The 16796-nt window shown below is 27.6% G+C and overlaps 1 protein-coding gene across 1 annotated transcript in view; it reads left to right on the forward strand.

Annotated features, from left to right (window-relative positions):
* The window catches only part of LOC100198607 (WD repeat-containing protein 11), a 70016-nt gene that overhangs the window by 29422 nt on the left and 23798 nt on the right, over positions 1-16796 (forward strand). Inside the window, exons 15-20 of the mRNA XM_065792215.1 lie at positions 6125-6293; positions 6390-6489; positions 6705-6761; positions 11071-11136; positions 11293-11386; positions 12814-13002. Coding sequence (XP_065648287.1) covers positions 6125-6293; positions 6390-6489; positions 6705-6761; positions 11071-11136; positions 11293-11386; positions 12814-13002 — 675 coding nt within the window. The remainder of the gene's footprint in view (positions 1-6124; positions 6294-6389; positions 6490-6704; positions 6762-11070; positions 11137-11292; positions 11387-12813; positions 13003-16796) is intronic.

The following is a 16796-nucleotide window of genomic DNA, read 5'->3' on the forward strand; positions in this document are numbered from 1 at the left end:
ACTAATATATTATTTTTACTAATATATGTATATATATATATGTGTATATATATATATATATATATATATATATATATATATATATATATATATATATATATATAATATATATATATATATATATATATATATATATATATATATATATATACACACAGTGCTGGCAAAAAGTCTTGCAACAAGGCACAATTTTGCAAAAATCAATGTTTCCATGCCAGTAGGCTCAGTGTTATTACCTTATATTTTCATCTTTAGGTATAAATATATTTATAAAGACAATTTTGTAGCTTAAACAGTTAATTCAGTGAAAATCATTGCTAAGATTTGGCAGAAGAAAAAGGATGCGTTCAACGTCTTGCTAAAAGTGGTATGCTCAGGCAGACATTGCAACAATTTACATGGTTGAATGCAATACAATTTGGTGTGTTGTAAAGCAGGTTATCCCCCTGTCTCCTAAAAAGAGGTCTGGAAGTCCTAGAGTCACTTTACAGCGTACTGACCTCAGGATGGTAACATTCGTCAAGATGAATCCTTCAATAACCTTTTGTGACCTGCAGAACAGCATACCAACACTTTCTAATATCTCAAAGCGCACAATCTGTCACAGACTTTCTGTGGAATTAAACTTACCTGCACGAAGGCCATTTAAGAAGCCATTAGTAACTGAAAAGATGAGAAAAAAGCGCATTGAGTTTTGCAAGAAGCATCAAGATTGAACAGAAGAGCAGTGGACACAGGTGATGTTCAGTGATGAGTCCATGTTTTGTCAGTTCTCTGATGTTAAGCTTTTTGTTCGTCGACCTACTAGTTCTAATCCTACCAATCCTAAATACACATGCAAAACTGTGAAGCATTCACCTTCTGTAATGGTGTGGGGTTGTTTTTCTGCTTATGGCCTCGGAGATTTATACTTTTTGCCCAAAGGAGAAACTATGAATGCAAAAAAGTACCTCAACGTTTTGGATGAATCTCTAATCAATTTCATGATTATTCATCAGTGCACAATTTTTCAACATGATTCAGCACCATGCCACACTGCAAAGTCTGTGAAGCAGTGGCTTGGATCAAAAAACATTCAGTTGCTTGATTGATCCGGAAATTCTCCAGATCTCAACCCAAATAAAAATCTTTGGATGTTAATCAAGAAGCGTGTATCTGCTAAGAACTGCAGTTCATTAGATGGTTTAAAAAATGCTATTCGTCATGTATGGTGTACAGAAATTACATCAGGACTATGTGAAAATCTTGCCAAATCCATGCTCAAACGAATTAGTGCTGTGTTAAAAAACAAAGGATATCCTACCAAATATTAATAGTACATCTGTTTAAAATGATTATACAATGTAATAAAAATAATTGAACTTGTTTTTGGTGAAAATATAATATTTTTGGAAGTATTATTGTTTTTGGAAGTAATTATGAAAAGTAATTATGATGTTGCAAGACTTTTTGCATTTGTGTACACATTGCAAACATTGATTTGTGTAAAATTGTGCCTTGTTGCAAGACTTTTTGCCAGCACTGTATATATATATATATATATATATATATATATATATATATATATATATATATATATATATATATATATATATATATATGCATATATATATACATATATATATGCATATATATATATATATATATATATATATATATATATATATATATATATATATACATAAACAGTCTTCTCCATTTGAAATTTAATGCCATCGCACAAAAAAGTGCATGCGTGATGGTCATTTTTAATTTAGCCTGCAAGATTTTAAAAAATTTTAATTTAGCCTGCACGATTTTTTTCTGCTATTTAAATTAGAATAAAAATAGTGAAAAGAATGCTTTGAATAAATACTAAATCAAATAATTTAAAAAAAATAGTTTGTAAAAAAAGTCTTTTCTGTTTCTAATTATAAATCAGGACTACTAATATACTTTGTTTGGAAGGAAACTCTTTGTTATGAATTGTGTTATCTGTGTTTTTAGATTATTATTGGTTTCTCAAGCAACTACACTATAGTATATTTTGACAAAATATTGTTTGATTATATTTTATGTTTTTATTTATTTTTATTTTAAATGCATGGTTTTATTTTAACAGTCTTTAAATCATGGGAACCAAACAAGTTTTGAGGTTAAGTTTTAGCAAAGAACCTTTTTAGACAGCTTTTGTCTTTTGATCTTGCAGAACACGGTTATTAGTTTTGTGTTTGACTTTTTGATCTTAGAAAACCATTCTTAAACAACTTAAATAATTCATTTGTTTAAATAAACTTTCTTGAAGTTTATTTAAATAAATGAAGTTTGTAATTGCTCTTAAAGGCATTTTTTTTTATTGACACATTTAACCAGCAGTTCATCCAAAGTTTTGTTATTGTTTATTTACAATTTTAAACACAGAATGAAAGTGTGTTGCTATTGCACACAAAAAAAGAGTGTTGCTATTGCCCAATGAGAAAGAGTTTTGCTATTGCCCAATGAGGAATAGTGTTGTTATTGCACAATGAGAAAGAGTGTTGTTATTGCACAACTAGAAAGAGTGTTGCTATTGCCAAATGAGAAAGAGTGTTGCTATTGCCCAATAAGAAATAGTGTTATTGCACAATGAGAAAGAGTGTTGCTATTGGCAAACGAGAAAGAGTGTGCTATTGCTTAATCAGAAATTGTGTTGTTATTGCCCAATGAGAAAGAGTGATATTGCCTAATGAGAAAGAGTGTTGCTAATGTATGGCTTTAGGTGATTAAAATAAAAGTTTTTGGAAATTTTTTTTAGTTTTATTTGCTAAAAGGAATCCAGTTCTTTTTTTTTTTTTTTCTAAATGCGCAAGATTTGCAGATTGTCATCTTAATTAACATCAAATATAAGATTTTAAAAATCTTCAAAAAGCAGTTATATGGCTTTGTTATTGCAAAAATATCTTTATATATTTTTTAAAAAATAAAAAAAATATGTATCTTACTGCTAATCAGCAGTAAAATACAAAAATTATTTATATTATATAATAATATACAAAAAATAGTATTAAAACAGTATTATATTTATTTATTATTACCAATTTATATAATATTTATATATTACCAAGGACTACTATATGACAGGATGCGCAAACTTGATTTTTTGATTTCACCAAGGAAGGATTCACTTCTTACTAAACGCTTATAAAATTAAATTTAATCAAAAAATGTTTTGTAAAACCAATATTATTAAAATAATTTTACAGCAAATTTAAGCTAGTATTATTAAAAACTTAATAACAAGTAAAAATTAATAACAAAGAGAAATCATTTTCAAAAAGAATAAAAAGTCGGTATAAAACTTTTGAAAATCTGCAAAAAGTAAACAAATATTCTTTTGAAGATTTGATAATAGTGTAAAATATTTTTTAAATTTATTTTATGTATATATATAAAAAGTCAGTATATAAAACTCTATAAGCTAAACAACATGTTAATAAAGTCTATCTATAAATAAATGTTACTCGGCAAGGCGTGCCTTTTTAATTGATGTCTGGTAAAGATATGTATTTTTTGCTTGGTCTTTTTCCAAGTTCTGAATTCCATGAAAAAAAACATTTGCCTAATGCCTATAAAGATTTTTTGATGATAAATCAAAATCATAATAAAATATTCTGTCTATAATGGATACATCCATTATAGACAGAATATTTATAAGTCTTTTTCTACAACATGTTCTGTGTTAAGTTTTTTTCACAAAGCATAACCCAATTCTAACTATCTGATAAGTATACTCAAAAAGGAACTGTCAAATATCCTCTTCAATAAACCCTTTAGTTTCATTTGTTAGTATAGGTTCATCCTCAGCATAAACTAGTTCACTCTCACATTTTTTCTCCAGCCACCCTGCCGCATAGGCAGCAGAGCTCTCTTCAGTTTCTGAAAGACTCACATCATAAATGCAAGTTTCAATTGAGGTCGCATCTTTAAAACTGAATAGACCTTCACATGTATATTCTTTTTTATTGGGTTATCCTACTTTCACTAATTCTAGAAACAATGCAGCAAATCGAGTTAAACGATTTTTAAAACATTCCCAGCTGCCATAGAAGCATTTGCTGTTGTTGATTGTCTGTAAACAGAAAATTCTCCTTCAATTCTGTCACGTTGTAGCTCATGAAGCAAGACATAATCAAAACTGACTGAAAACAAATGCTTGCAGACAGCTATCAATCCTTCAGTGGTTTGCGCAAGGGTTTTTTTGGAATTCGTTTTTTTGGAACACATTGAATTCGTTTGGGTCCATGCCCTGATTTCATTGGTTTAAATAGTTTTAAAAATAATTGCAGATTATTAGAATTTTTATCTTGCACAGATCAGTTGTAGTCTCTTAGTCTAATATTTTGCCCTTTTGCAGAAACATAAACAATATTCTACCAATCTAAAACCTGCTGAATAAAAGAGGACGTTTCATATGCTCCTTTTAGTTTCAAAGCAGCTACTACTTTCTAATTAAATATTTTTAAAACATGTTGCACATTCTGTAGTTGAAGTCTTCAACCCTCGGAATTAGGAAAATTGAGGTCGGCAATAATTTGGCGACCTCAATCTTTTAGAGGTCGGCATCAGGTCAGCAAAAAAAATTTGATACAAAGGTCTTACCATGAAAGATCGAAACAAGGTCAGCAATTTTTTGCCGACCGCAAACACTTTTAGGTTGGCAGTTATGTCGGCATTGCCGAATGCTGACCCTAATTCCAAGAGTTGAGTCTAGAAAGATAAATAGCAGCATGGGATATAGGCACTGATTTCAAAATGTTATCTTTTTCATATGGATATAGGTGTTTGACATCAGAAAAGGAACCAATGGTTTTATTGTCAAGAGATAACTTTTGACAGTTTTCAGAAATCCAGCTGTTACGTAAACATTTAAGAAGATGAACTGTATCAAACAAAAGAAACCAAACACGCTGATCATCTAATGGATGAATGGCCTGATAGTCAGTAATTCTTTTAAAATTTTGCAGTATTGCTGATTGATTTTTTGATTATCTGTTACAGATCCTAAAATAATGGCACCATTTTTTTCAACTATAACAGCTTCTTTCACAACACTGAATTGATACATTGATGTTAGTTTGTGAACAGGTGTAACAGAAACTATTAAACTAGGTCCACCATGTAAGCATTTCATCATTACACATAGCATAGAAGTTGCTTTAGACTCTGGATCATTTTTTGCCATCCCATATAAAACTCCGCCTAAATAAGTAACTGTTGATTTTTACCTCATAAACTATCAAAAAAGCATTTTTATGATAATCGTTCTTTACTTTTTTAAATGTTTCTTGCAATACAAGATCGATGATTATAGTCTGCAGCTTTCGTTTACTTGGAAGCCCTAAAAAATCACGAAGTTGATCGTAGTTGGTGTTATAAAAAAACTCAATAGCAAAGCAATAATCAGCTATAGAAAAACTTTTGTTATGCAATAGTTTAAATTGTCTTGTAATAAAATTCAGTTTCTTTTGCTTGATAGCATCATTGATTTCAAATGCATATTCTGAAAGAATAATTGTCATCTTTTCAATAATATCATCAACATGCAGACTATAATTATAAAATAAATTATATAATTAATATATAATAATAAAAAAAATAATAATAAAAATAAGTTTCAAAAAACTCCAAAAAACTATGAGTAAAAGACTAAGCCATTCTTTCTTTTTTTTTTTCATTCATTCATTCTTGGGATTCAATATATTGCTTAATGGAACGCTGATACCATGTTTAAAAGCTTAATCATTTCTGTATTTTCAGGTCAATGTTTTTCACATATAAAAAATTTAGATGGCTCTTTAACTAAATTTTTACATGGAGGAAGCACCTTAATCCATTTCTGTTTCTCAACTTCATCTTTAGATAATTTAAAAAATGACACTTATTAAGTTCATTATAATTCCCTATACAATTCACAACAAAACGCTTCCATTTTAATAGGAATAATGGCCTTCGCTAGTGAAATCAGAAAATCGAGTTTGCGCGTCCTGTCATATAGTCCTTATATTACTTATATTTATAATATTTATACTATATTATAGTGTACAAAAAATAATTTAAAAATAGTGTTTATAACTTTATGTTATTTTTTAAATTAAAAATTTTTTAGGCACACATTCTTGCATTCACCAAGTCAGCTAAAGACCAAGTATCAGTTTTAGATGCTGATTGGCTGTCATCAACTTTGCCTCTTCTTTTACTTACTGATGGTTCAGTGAGAATATATGATCCCTTGTTAAAGTCTGCAAATTGTCCAATATCGCAAAAAAAGTATGAAGGTAATGCTAATGATTTTTTTTTTTAATTTAAATGAGTTAAACATTTCTCATTTCATGCATTTAAAAGTTATTGCATAAATTTTTTTTTTTTTAAAGTACCAGTTTTTAATCCTCGAATGAATGACACTGTTGTATCGTTAAAAATAAAGTGTTTATTACAGCACCAACAATGGAGAGCTAAATACTGTGCAACTTTGTATGAATGTTTTTTTACTTTGAAATTTATAGTGGAAAAAATAACTATGGACTCTCCATATATATTTAAAAATATATATGGAAAGTGCATAGTTATTTTTTATTTGTGAAATGATTGCATAAATGTTGCAAATGCTTTTTTAATTTTGTTGCTCACAATGTGTAATTTAAATTTGAGATAAAATAAAAAAATGCAGCAAAATTATTTTCTTTTAGCATTTCTAATGAAAAAGAGGATACTTTAGTTCAAGAACAGTTGCAAAATCTTTCTAGGTAAGTAGAAATTATGCATAATACTTTGTACATTTTACAAACATTCTTTAGCAAGAAATGTTTAATTAAATAATACAAGGTGTATAAGTTAATTCAAATAAAAATAAGTTTAAAAGATAACATGAAATAAAATTGCATGCAAAAAATGTTTGTGAAACAAAACTTTTTCCTTTTAGTGCATGTTTTTTGTTGTTTTATTTTTGCATATATTTATTTATATATAGTTATACAAAAATCAACTTTGAAAGTTTATTTTTTCAAAGTTGGAAGAAAGATTACTATCCTAGGTTTACAAACTCCAAAAACTGCTTTAGCAACAAATAAATTAAGGATTTTTATAAGAGTTTTCCTTTTTTTATCCATGTTGCCTCCATTACAAAAAGAACCTTGTCATTCCCGATATACAGTGACAGCCACTGGATTGGAATCATATGACAAAACAACTCGTTATCAAAAGCACAATGTATCATGCCACTAACACAAACATGTGTGATGTGGTTTCTGGTAATGTGTTGACCAATCAGAAAATAGTCAGCTGATCAAATATAATTGTATAAGGCATAGGTTGTAAAAAATATTTTATTTTTAAAGGCAAACATCTTATATTGCAAATTTTCAGCAATATTGTGTTTAGCGTTTATTCTAGCCTACAAAATATTTGCCTTGATATTGGTTTTAAGAGTCGAAGTTGTATAGGCCAGTTTTAAAGCCAGTTCTCTATGGGAAAAATGTGAGTTTAACAAACCCTACAAAATATGTACAATAAAAGATTGACATAAGTTTACATTTTCTGATGAAGGTGCTGTCAAACAACTTTACAGTTGCAACCCTCGGAATTAGGGTCGGCATTCGGCAATGCCGACCTAACTGCCGACCTAAAATTGTTTGAGGTTGGCAAAAAATTGCCACCTCGTTTCTATCTTTTATGATTAAGGCTTTTGAATCAAATTTTTTTGGCCGACCTCTTAAAAAATGAGGTCAGCAAATTATTGCCGATTTCATTTTTCCTAATTCTGAGGATTGCAATTGCTAAATAAAGGTGTGTAGTCCAAGTGGAGAGTGTAATAGTTAATACTACTAAAATGCCACCACACCTAAAGTTAATGATGTAATGGGGACTAATCATTGGTTGCAGACAATGTGATCTTTTGAAAATGCAAGCTGAAACAATAATTAATATAGCTGTTTGTCTACTCATATTAAAGGAGGGGCCATCACCATGCAGTTATGATATTACTCAGTGTTTCAGTAGGATTTAGCATCCTGTCACACCTTCAAGTGTCTGAAACTAGCTGATGACCAGTAATATTTTGTTTTTGGATCCATATCCTGGGTTTTCCCTGGATTTTAATGAAAGTGAACACTGTTAGGGGGTGATTAATTTCAAGGTAAGTGACATGTATCCAAAACCTGTAGCTAATTTATTTTAAAAATTGAAGCTGGTTTGTGTAGAGCAATTACACTTTACTATTGCTACAAATTAGTAGTGTCTATGCCAAACTTAATTAGTGTAATTTTATTGGCCATTAGAGGATCTACACATACTAAAAAATATATTTGTTTGGTAGTGCTATTTAACTTAGTTTAAATGCGTTAATTATGATTAAGATTACTATGTTGATTTCATGGGTATGATTGTCATCCAGTGGTTGCCATTCTATTTTTATATATACTATTTACATGCGTATCTGCATGTCATTTTATATAGATTTTTTTACACCTACATGTTATGTCAATATATGTAATTCTAAATGTCAGTGAACAATATTATATGAATATATATATATATATATATATATATATATATATATATATATATATATATATATATATATATATGTATATATATACACATATATATACAGTATGTGCCAAAATTGTCACCATGTTTGAACAAAAAATATTTGTATATATTTTAATAGAAAAGCTGTGAAGAAAAATGAAATTTTAGTTTTATCAATTAAAGTTAAGACTTAGCTAACTAAAAATATTGCTTTTTGTTAAGTTTAGAAGATATTGAATTTTTTTTTAATTTTTATTTGAAAAGCTTATGGTGACAATTTTGTCGCGAATGAAAGCAATTAACATATTTGTCCACAGTTAAATAGGCATACGACATAAATTAATAGCCTTGTTAAAAATAAAATTAATAGCCTTACTAAAATGATTGAGTTATCAACTTTTCACTGATTTTTAACAATTAAATATCATGTAATTAAATCTAAGGGAGGATACACTCGATATTAATTTACTACCACATGTTATTTGCTTTCATTTGCGACAAAATTGTCACCATTAGCTCTTCACAAAAAAATTTAAAAAAAAATGCAATATCCTCTAAATTTAATAAAAAGCAATATTTTCAGTTAGCTAAGTTTTAAATTTAATTAATAAAACTAAAATTTCATTTTTCTTCACAGCTTTTCTATTAAAAAAAATATAAAATATTTCTTTGTTCAAACATGGTGACAATTTTGGCACATACTGTATATATATATATATATATATATATATATATATATATATATATATATATATATATATATATATATATATATATATATATATATATATATATATATATATATATATATATATATATATATATACATATATATATATATATATATATATATATATATATATATATATATATATATATATATATATATATATATATATATTAAGGTGGTTCTAAAAACAACTTTTTCTGAAAATGACTGCTGGCACCCCCTGAATATGTTGTATATAATTAAAAAAATGCTAGATTTAAGAAATTTTTGAATAAAAAATATATAGTAATTTTTGAATAAAACATTATATAGGTCCCTAATATTATAAAAAATTTAATTAATTTTTATTTCAATAAAATAAATATAGCCTTAACTTTGGGATGTGCAAGTAATTTAATTTTTTTTAAATACCCTTCATTATCTCCACAATTTTACTTTGTGCCACTCTTTTTGTAGCATTAATCCATAAATCTTGGAAATTTTTAACACTATTTTCACATTTGCTTCTTTTACTCAATATTCCCTTCACAATTCCCCAATAAGATTTGATAACTTGCTGCTCAGGACAGTTTAGTGGATTAGCATCCTTTGGAACAAAATTGACTCTTTTTTTTGTATACCACTGAATTACTTTTTTGGAATAGTGGATCGATGCCAGATCTGGCAAGAGTAAGGTTGATTATTTGTGGTTATTAATTAGAGGAAGAAGTCGTTTATTTTTGCTTTTTAATTAGAGGAAGAAGTCGTTTTTTCAAGCATTCTCTCACATATAGATCTGGTGTCAAAGATTGATTTGTTATGAAAGAAGAGCTTTTAAAACCTCAACTGCAAGTTGCCTGCCATACAAGGTACTCAATAGTGATTTTCTCACTCAAATGTTCTTAAATTTCTCAGAAGCTTTATAACGTTTCGACTGATAATAGTATTGATTACCTGGAAGCATTGAGTGATCTTTTTTACAGTAAGCTTCATCGTCTTCTAAAATGCGTAAAATATTTTTTCGTAATTAATTTAAGCAAATTTTCAGCTTCTTCATTTGTCTTGATTTCTCGATTAAGCAACCTTTTTGGTATTTTTTTCTTGTAATCTTTTTTCAGATTTTCTTTTTTGAATAATCTTTGAACGAAAGCTTTATTGCATTTAAACTTCATAGTTCTTGTTGTGACTGAGTCGGATTTTAATAAATTAAGTTGACTATTGATTTTGCCTTCTTTCTACCACTTCCTGAAACTATTTTACAATTTTGTTTTCCTTACAACATTTTATAATAGTTCCAACAGTTGGTTTTAGAACTTTAAATGTTTTTGAAATCATGTAATATGAGAACGATGGAATTTCTATGTAAAATTTTTTTTTTGGTTTTCTGACTCTTTACTTAACATTGCAAAAACTAATGAGGAGTAAACAAAACTACACTCGCACACAAGACACAAAGTTATGTTAGCATCATTATAAAAACAACACTCACACTAATTATGTTAGCATCATTATAAAAAAAAATCATAACAATTGACTAAGTGGTTTTTCAAAAAACTCAATTTAAAATCGTCCAAATTTCAACTGATCATGATGATATATAAATATATTTGACTTAAATTTGGAAAAGGCAATATAGTTAAAGAAAAAATTAAAAATTCTTTAATTTATAAATAATTCAAATAAAAAATTAAAATGGTCCCATATCTTTAGGCAAAGTTATTTATAAACATAAATGTTTATTATAATTAATAGTTGTGTAAAGTTATACATATAAATGCTAACTATATATCTATTTGTTTATTTCTTTGTGTGTATAGTTCGGTCTTAAGCAATTTATACAATTGTCCTTTTGGTACTGCAGAAAGGTGCATATATATAGCACAGTAAGATTTTTTTTATTTATATAATTTTACAATGTTTTATTTGTTGATGTTTTTTTTAATATTATTTTCTAGTAAATTACCATTTAATAATATAATTATAAAATTTATTTTTCTTTGTTGTTTATTTTATTTTGATTTTTTAAAACATTTTTATAGAATATTTGGTGATGAGTCTGATTGGTTCTTTTGGACAGTGGCTTTACACTACTTGAGATGTGAGCGTCAAAGAAAAAATTGTCAGTTTCATCAAGTATGTGACAAGTGTTTAAATTCTTATTTTTTTAAACTGATTTTGTTGAGCAAAATTTTTTGTATCTAAATCTCTAAATGTCAGTTTTTGTATGTGCGTTTTGTTGTGTCAGTCATAACAATGTTTATGTACAGTTTCAAGTACAACACAAAGCATACAAGATTGAGTTTTGGTTGATGGAACAAGAGATGTTTGCTTGTTTAAGCAGAAGAAGATTTTTGAAAAAATGGTAACCTCAAGCTTGCCGCAAGTTAGTGCCGGTCCAACTACATTTCAATACATTTTTAAACCTTAAAAAGAGATAGGACATCAATAAAAAAAATCTGCATAAAAGATTGACAAAATAATAATAAAATAAAGGAAAGATTTTTAGAGGTAGAGAATAGAACCAGGAGTTAAAAAAAAACAAGCATGATAAAAAGAATCACCCTTAGCAGATGCTACTTTGCAATTGGTTGTATAATTTCCAGAAGAAATCAGTAGTAAATGATAACCTGAGAGTTCATGAGAGGACTCGATGAGCCTTTCATTAATTCAACAATATTTTGATAATTATCAGCAGCAACGTCAACGCTAAGAGTCAAAATTAACCTGTTGTGTAAGTTACGTCAGTCACTGTATGCGCAAGCTGTCACAGAAAAGAGATCAGATTAAAGATTAGCTGCCTGTTCTAAGCGAGTAAAAATTGATAACTTTTTGTCAAGCATATATTAGAGCATATAGTTGTGTCAGCAGCAAAAAGAACATTATCAGGAAGATTATTAATATAGGGTGTCCTAATGTCAAGTTTATTAGCATGGCACCACTCAGTAAGCTCAATACCAATTTCAAGTCTATTAACATGGCTACACTCAGTTAGATCTTCCTTATTAATAATCTTCAAATGCGATGAAGTAGAAAGACTAATAAAGAACTAGAAAGGATTGTTTTTGAAAGACATGCTAAAGAAACTTGAAAATGTATTTTTTGTGCATCATTGGTTTAATGATGTTGTTTTTTAAAACCAGTCCTTTACATTTTTTCCACTTTTTCCAGAAGAGTGGACACCCTGTAATATAAATGAAATAGGCTCATCATATAAGACAAAAAATGGTACCCTAGAAGTTACTGAAAATGTAGAAGAGTACTAGTCTTCAATTGATAATTCAATACTGCAGTTAGAAGGAATAATTCAGTAATTTTTAAAAAATTTCCAGGTACATCATATGAAGAGAGTTTATGGAGAAGATCAACATGCCAAACTTGATAAGTGAGGCAAGAGCTATTGCTTTTGACACATCAAAGGCTTTCAAACTTGAATTTTTTTTATCTATTTCATGATAAAGCTTTTCTTTATATATGTATTTTTTTATTTATTTTTTTTGCAAAGAAAGTTTAAACCACATAATCATTAAAATGCCTAAATTAAATTTTTATTTATTGTTTAGAAAGAAAAGTTAACTATTAGGAAATCTTCACTGGCATCTCAGTTATCACTTTCAACTAGCTTGGATGATTTACAACTTGATCGAAACACTGATGAAAATCCTCCCTCTAATCCTAGTGAACCTTGCACATGCTCACTCATATCTCTTGATACAAATTTTGATGTACTTTGTAATAACACATTTTATAAGGTTTTGTTAGTTTTTTAATGTTTTGATTTTTCTTGTTTATTTAGAAAAAGGTTTATTCAGTGTTGATCTTAGAATTTGTTAAGACTTTTTTTTAAATTTTTTTTTATCTTAGTTTTTACCTAGCTTAACCTTGCCTACCTATATTACCTAGTTTAACCTTGCCTACCTATATTACCTAGCTTAACCTTGCCTATCAACTTGTCTGGAAGAATTTTTGAGGACTGATTTACTTAAATATGTTATTTGATAAATGAATGGGTAAATTAATTCAAATTTGTCAGATAATTAAAATAAAAACTAATTTATGACAACAATAGTAATAAATATAATATTACTATGCACTCATAAAATCTTATTATTTGTATAAATAATAGTTAACTTAGGTATTATAATCACATTATTAAAATAATCTTAAAGCTTCTAATTTAAATCTTAAAATTAATTGTAAAACAAAAAAAAGTAAAATTAGAAAAACATTAACAATATTAAATAAATAAAGAGAAAGTAAAAGAAAAGATTTTCGAATTGCTAAGAGAAAAATAACATGAAAGAAAAGAAGAAAAGAGCAATATATATATATATACACACACACACTGTGGCAACAATATAAATAGCACACTTTCATGACCAGTTGGTTTAACTTTTTGATATCAAGTTTTATGTTTTTATAGTAATTGCTGTTATTTTTTATAGCATCAACAATGTTTACTTTTTTGAACGGAACTACTCATTAGACATTTTTAACAATTGATATTGATTGTTTTGAGCATTTTAGCGGTCACATTTAAATTTTAAATAGCACATATTTACTTTTTCGTAAAAAAAAAACAAAGTTCTTCTATTATATCAAAAGAAAATCATTATACTCAGTATTTTAAAGATAAACTTGTAATTCATTTTGCAAAAATCATATACTTTCAACTATGGGACAAGGAAAACATGGAGCAGATGTCTTTCGAGGACAAGATATAGAAATGAACAACTCTGAAATAGCTTAAAGATTGGGTTGCTTTCATAAAAAAGTTATGAGTGCTATTAATTTAACTATACTGGTTCATTAAGCAACAAAAAATGCAAAAAAACTCGCGAATGAAAGACAACCCTCAGAGAAGATGTAGCCAATATCTATATCGCTGAGCTAAATCCTTTGTTTTGGCGCACCAAAAATTAAGAATCAAATTGCTCGAAATCTAAAATTCGATCTTTCTGTCAGCACTGTCAAATGTCGCTTACGCAAAAATAAGCTATTTGGAAGAGTTGCCTGAAAAAAACTATTGTTCTAAAAACGCAATCTCATTAGTCATTTGAAGTTTACATTAAAAAATAACACTGCGTACACAAAGAGTTACATTTTTGGAAAAATGTGCTCTGAACTGACAAGTCTAAGTTTAATGGCTTTAGATTCGACAGAAAATAATATGTTTGTTGTCCCCAAAACCAAGAACTCAGCCCTCGGTAAACTTTTTATACTCTAATGACTGTAAAACATAGTGGTAACAAGGTGATGTTTTTTGGGCCAGTTTTTCATGGCGCGGCGCGGGCCTGCCACATAGAATTCAAGGGACAATGGATCAACAGATGTACAAAGAAATACTAGAAAATGTCATGTTGTCTTATGCCAAGGAAAATCTTCCTTTGGTTTAGAAATTCCAACAAGACAACAAACCCAAGCACACCACAAAAGTGTTAAAATGTGGTTTAACGCCAACAAGATTGATGCTTTGGAGTGGCCTGCACAGTCACCAGCAGGGTTGTTATCTGTCAAATATGTCTGAGACATATTTTCTGCTGACATAAAATATGTCTTACATATTTTCAATCGACATATTTTGACATAATTTTATGTCTGAATTATTTTCTGCTGACATAAAATATGTCAGACATATTTTCTATTGACATATTTTGACATAATTTTATGTCTGAATTATTTTCTGCTGACATAAAATATGTCAGACATATTTTCTATGGACATATTTTGACATAATTTTATGTCTGAATTATTTTCTGCTGACATTAAATATGTCAGACATTTTTTCTATGGACATATTTTGACATAATTTTATGTCTGAATTATTTTCTGCTGACATAAAATATGTCAGACATATTTTCAATCGACATATTTTGACATAATTTTATGTTTGAATTATTTTCTGCTGACATAAAATATGTCAGACATATTTTCTATGGACATATTTTGACATAATTTTATGTTTGAATTATTTTCTGCTGACATAAAATATGTCAGACATATTTTCAATCGACATATTTTGACATAATTTTATGTCTGAATTATTTTCTGCTGACATAAAATATGTCAGACATATTTTCTATGGACATATTTTGACATAATTTTATGTTTGAATTATTTTCTGCTGACATAAAATATGTCAGACATATTTTTTACGGACATATTTTGACATAATTTTATGTCTGAATTATTTTCTGCTGACATAAAATATGTCAGACATATTTTCAATCGACATATTTTGACATAATTTTATGTCTGAATTATTTTCTGCTGACATAAAATATGTCAGACATATTTTCAATCGACATATTTTGACATAATTTTATGTTTGAATTATTTTCTGCTGACATAAAATATGTCAGACATATTTTCTATGGACATATTTTGACATAATTTTATGTTTGAATTATTTTCTGCTGACATAAAATATGTCAGACATATTTTCAATCGACATATTTTGACATAATTTTATGTCTGAATTATTTTCTGCTGACATAAAATATGTCAGACATATTTTCTATGGACATATTTTGACATAATTTTATGTTTGAATTATTTTCTGCTGACATAAAATATGTCAGACATATTTTTTACGGACATATTTTGACATAATTTTATGTCTGAATTATTTTCTGCTGACATAAAATATGTCAGACATATTTTCAATCGACATATTTTGACATAATTTTATGTCTGAATTATTTTCTGCTGACATAAAATATGTCAGACATATTTTCTATGGACATATTTTGACATAATTTTATGTCTGACATATTTGCTGTTTGATATTCTTGAAGAAAAAATCTATCTAACAAATTTATTGCGCATTTCAGCTTAATTTAAAGAGTAAAGTCAAAATATTTAAAACAAATTTGTTGCTTTTTTGCTTCATTAAACTTTTATTTTAATCCCTATAAGCAAACATCAGTTCTTTCATAAAGGTCTTTTTCTCCCCTTTTTAGCGATGTATCGTTTGATAGTATTGACTAATATTAACTAGTATTGACGCATCGTTTAATAGTATTTGATGGTATTGATTAGTAGGGATGGCACTTTTACTTATTTTGATGTAAAAACGCGAATTACTTTTACAGGTAAATTATTTTACATAACTCATATAAAAATATATAATTTACTTACTTTCAAAAGTAATTTGTTTTTTTTTACATAAATTATATAACGCGTAAAACTTAATTACTTAAGTTAAGTTTTTTAAATTAGTAAGTGTTACTTGAAAAAGAAATTTACTTTTACAAGTAAAAGTTATTTACATTTTTAGTTTTACTTGTAAATGTAACTTACTTTTAATGGTAAGTTATGTAAAGTAAGCTACTTTAAAAAGTAATTTTGGTTATAATTATTTAAAAAATTTATATCGAAATGTAATTTACTTTTTAAATGTAAAAAATTTTATTTATGAAATAAACTTACATAAATATAATATTTAAAAGACATAACACTTACTTTACAAAGTAAAATAAAACTACATCGTAACAACAAATTACTTTTACGTGAAAAAGTAAGTAATTAGCAAAAACAGCTTACA

The sequence above is a fragment of the Hydra vulgaris genome, chromosome 03 (assembly GCF_038396675.1).
Source record: "Hydra vulgaris chromosome 03, alternate assembly HydraT2T_AEP".
NCBI lineage: Eukaryota > Metazoa > Cnidaria > Hydrozoa > Anthoathecata > Hydridae > Hydra > Hydra vulgaris.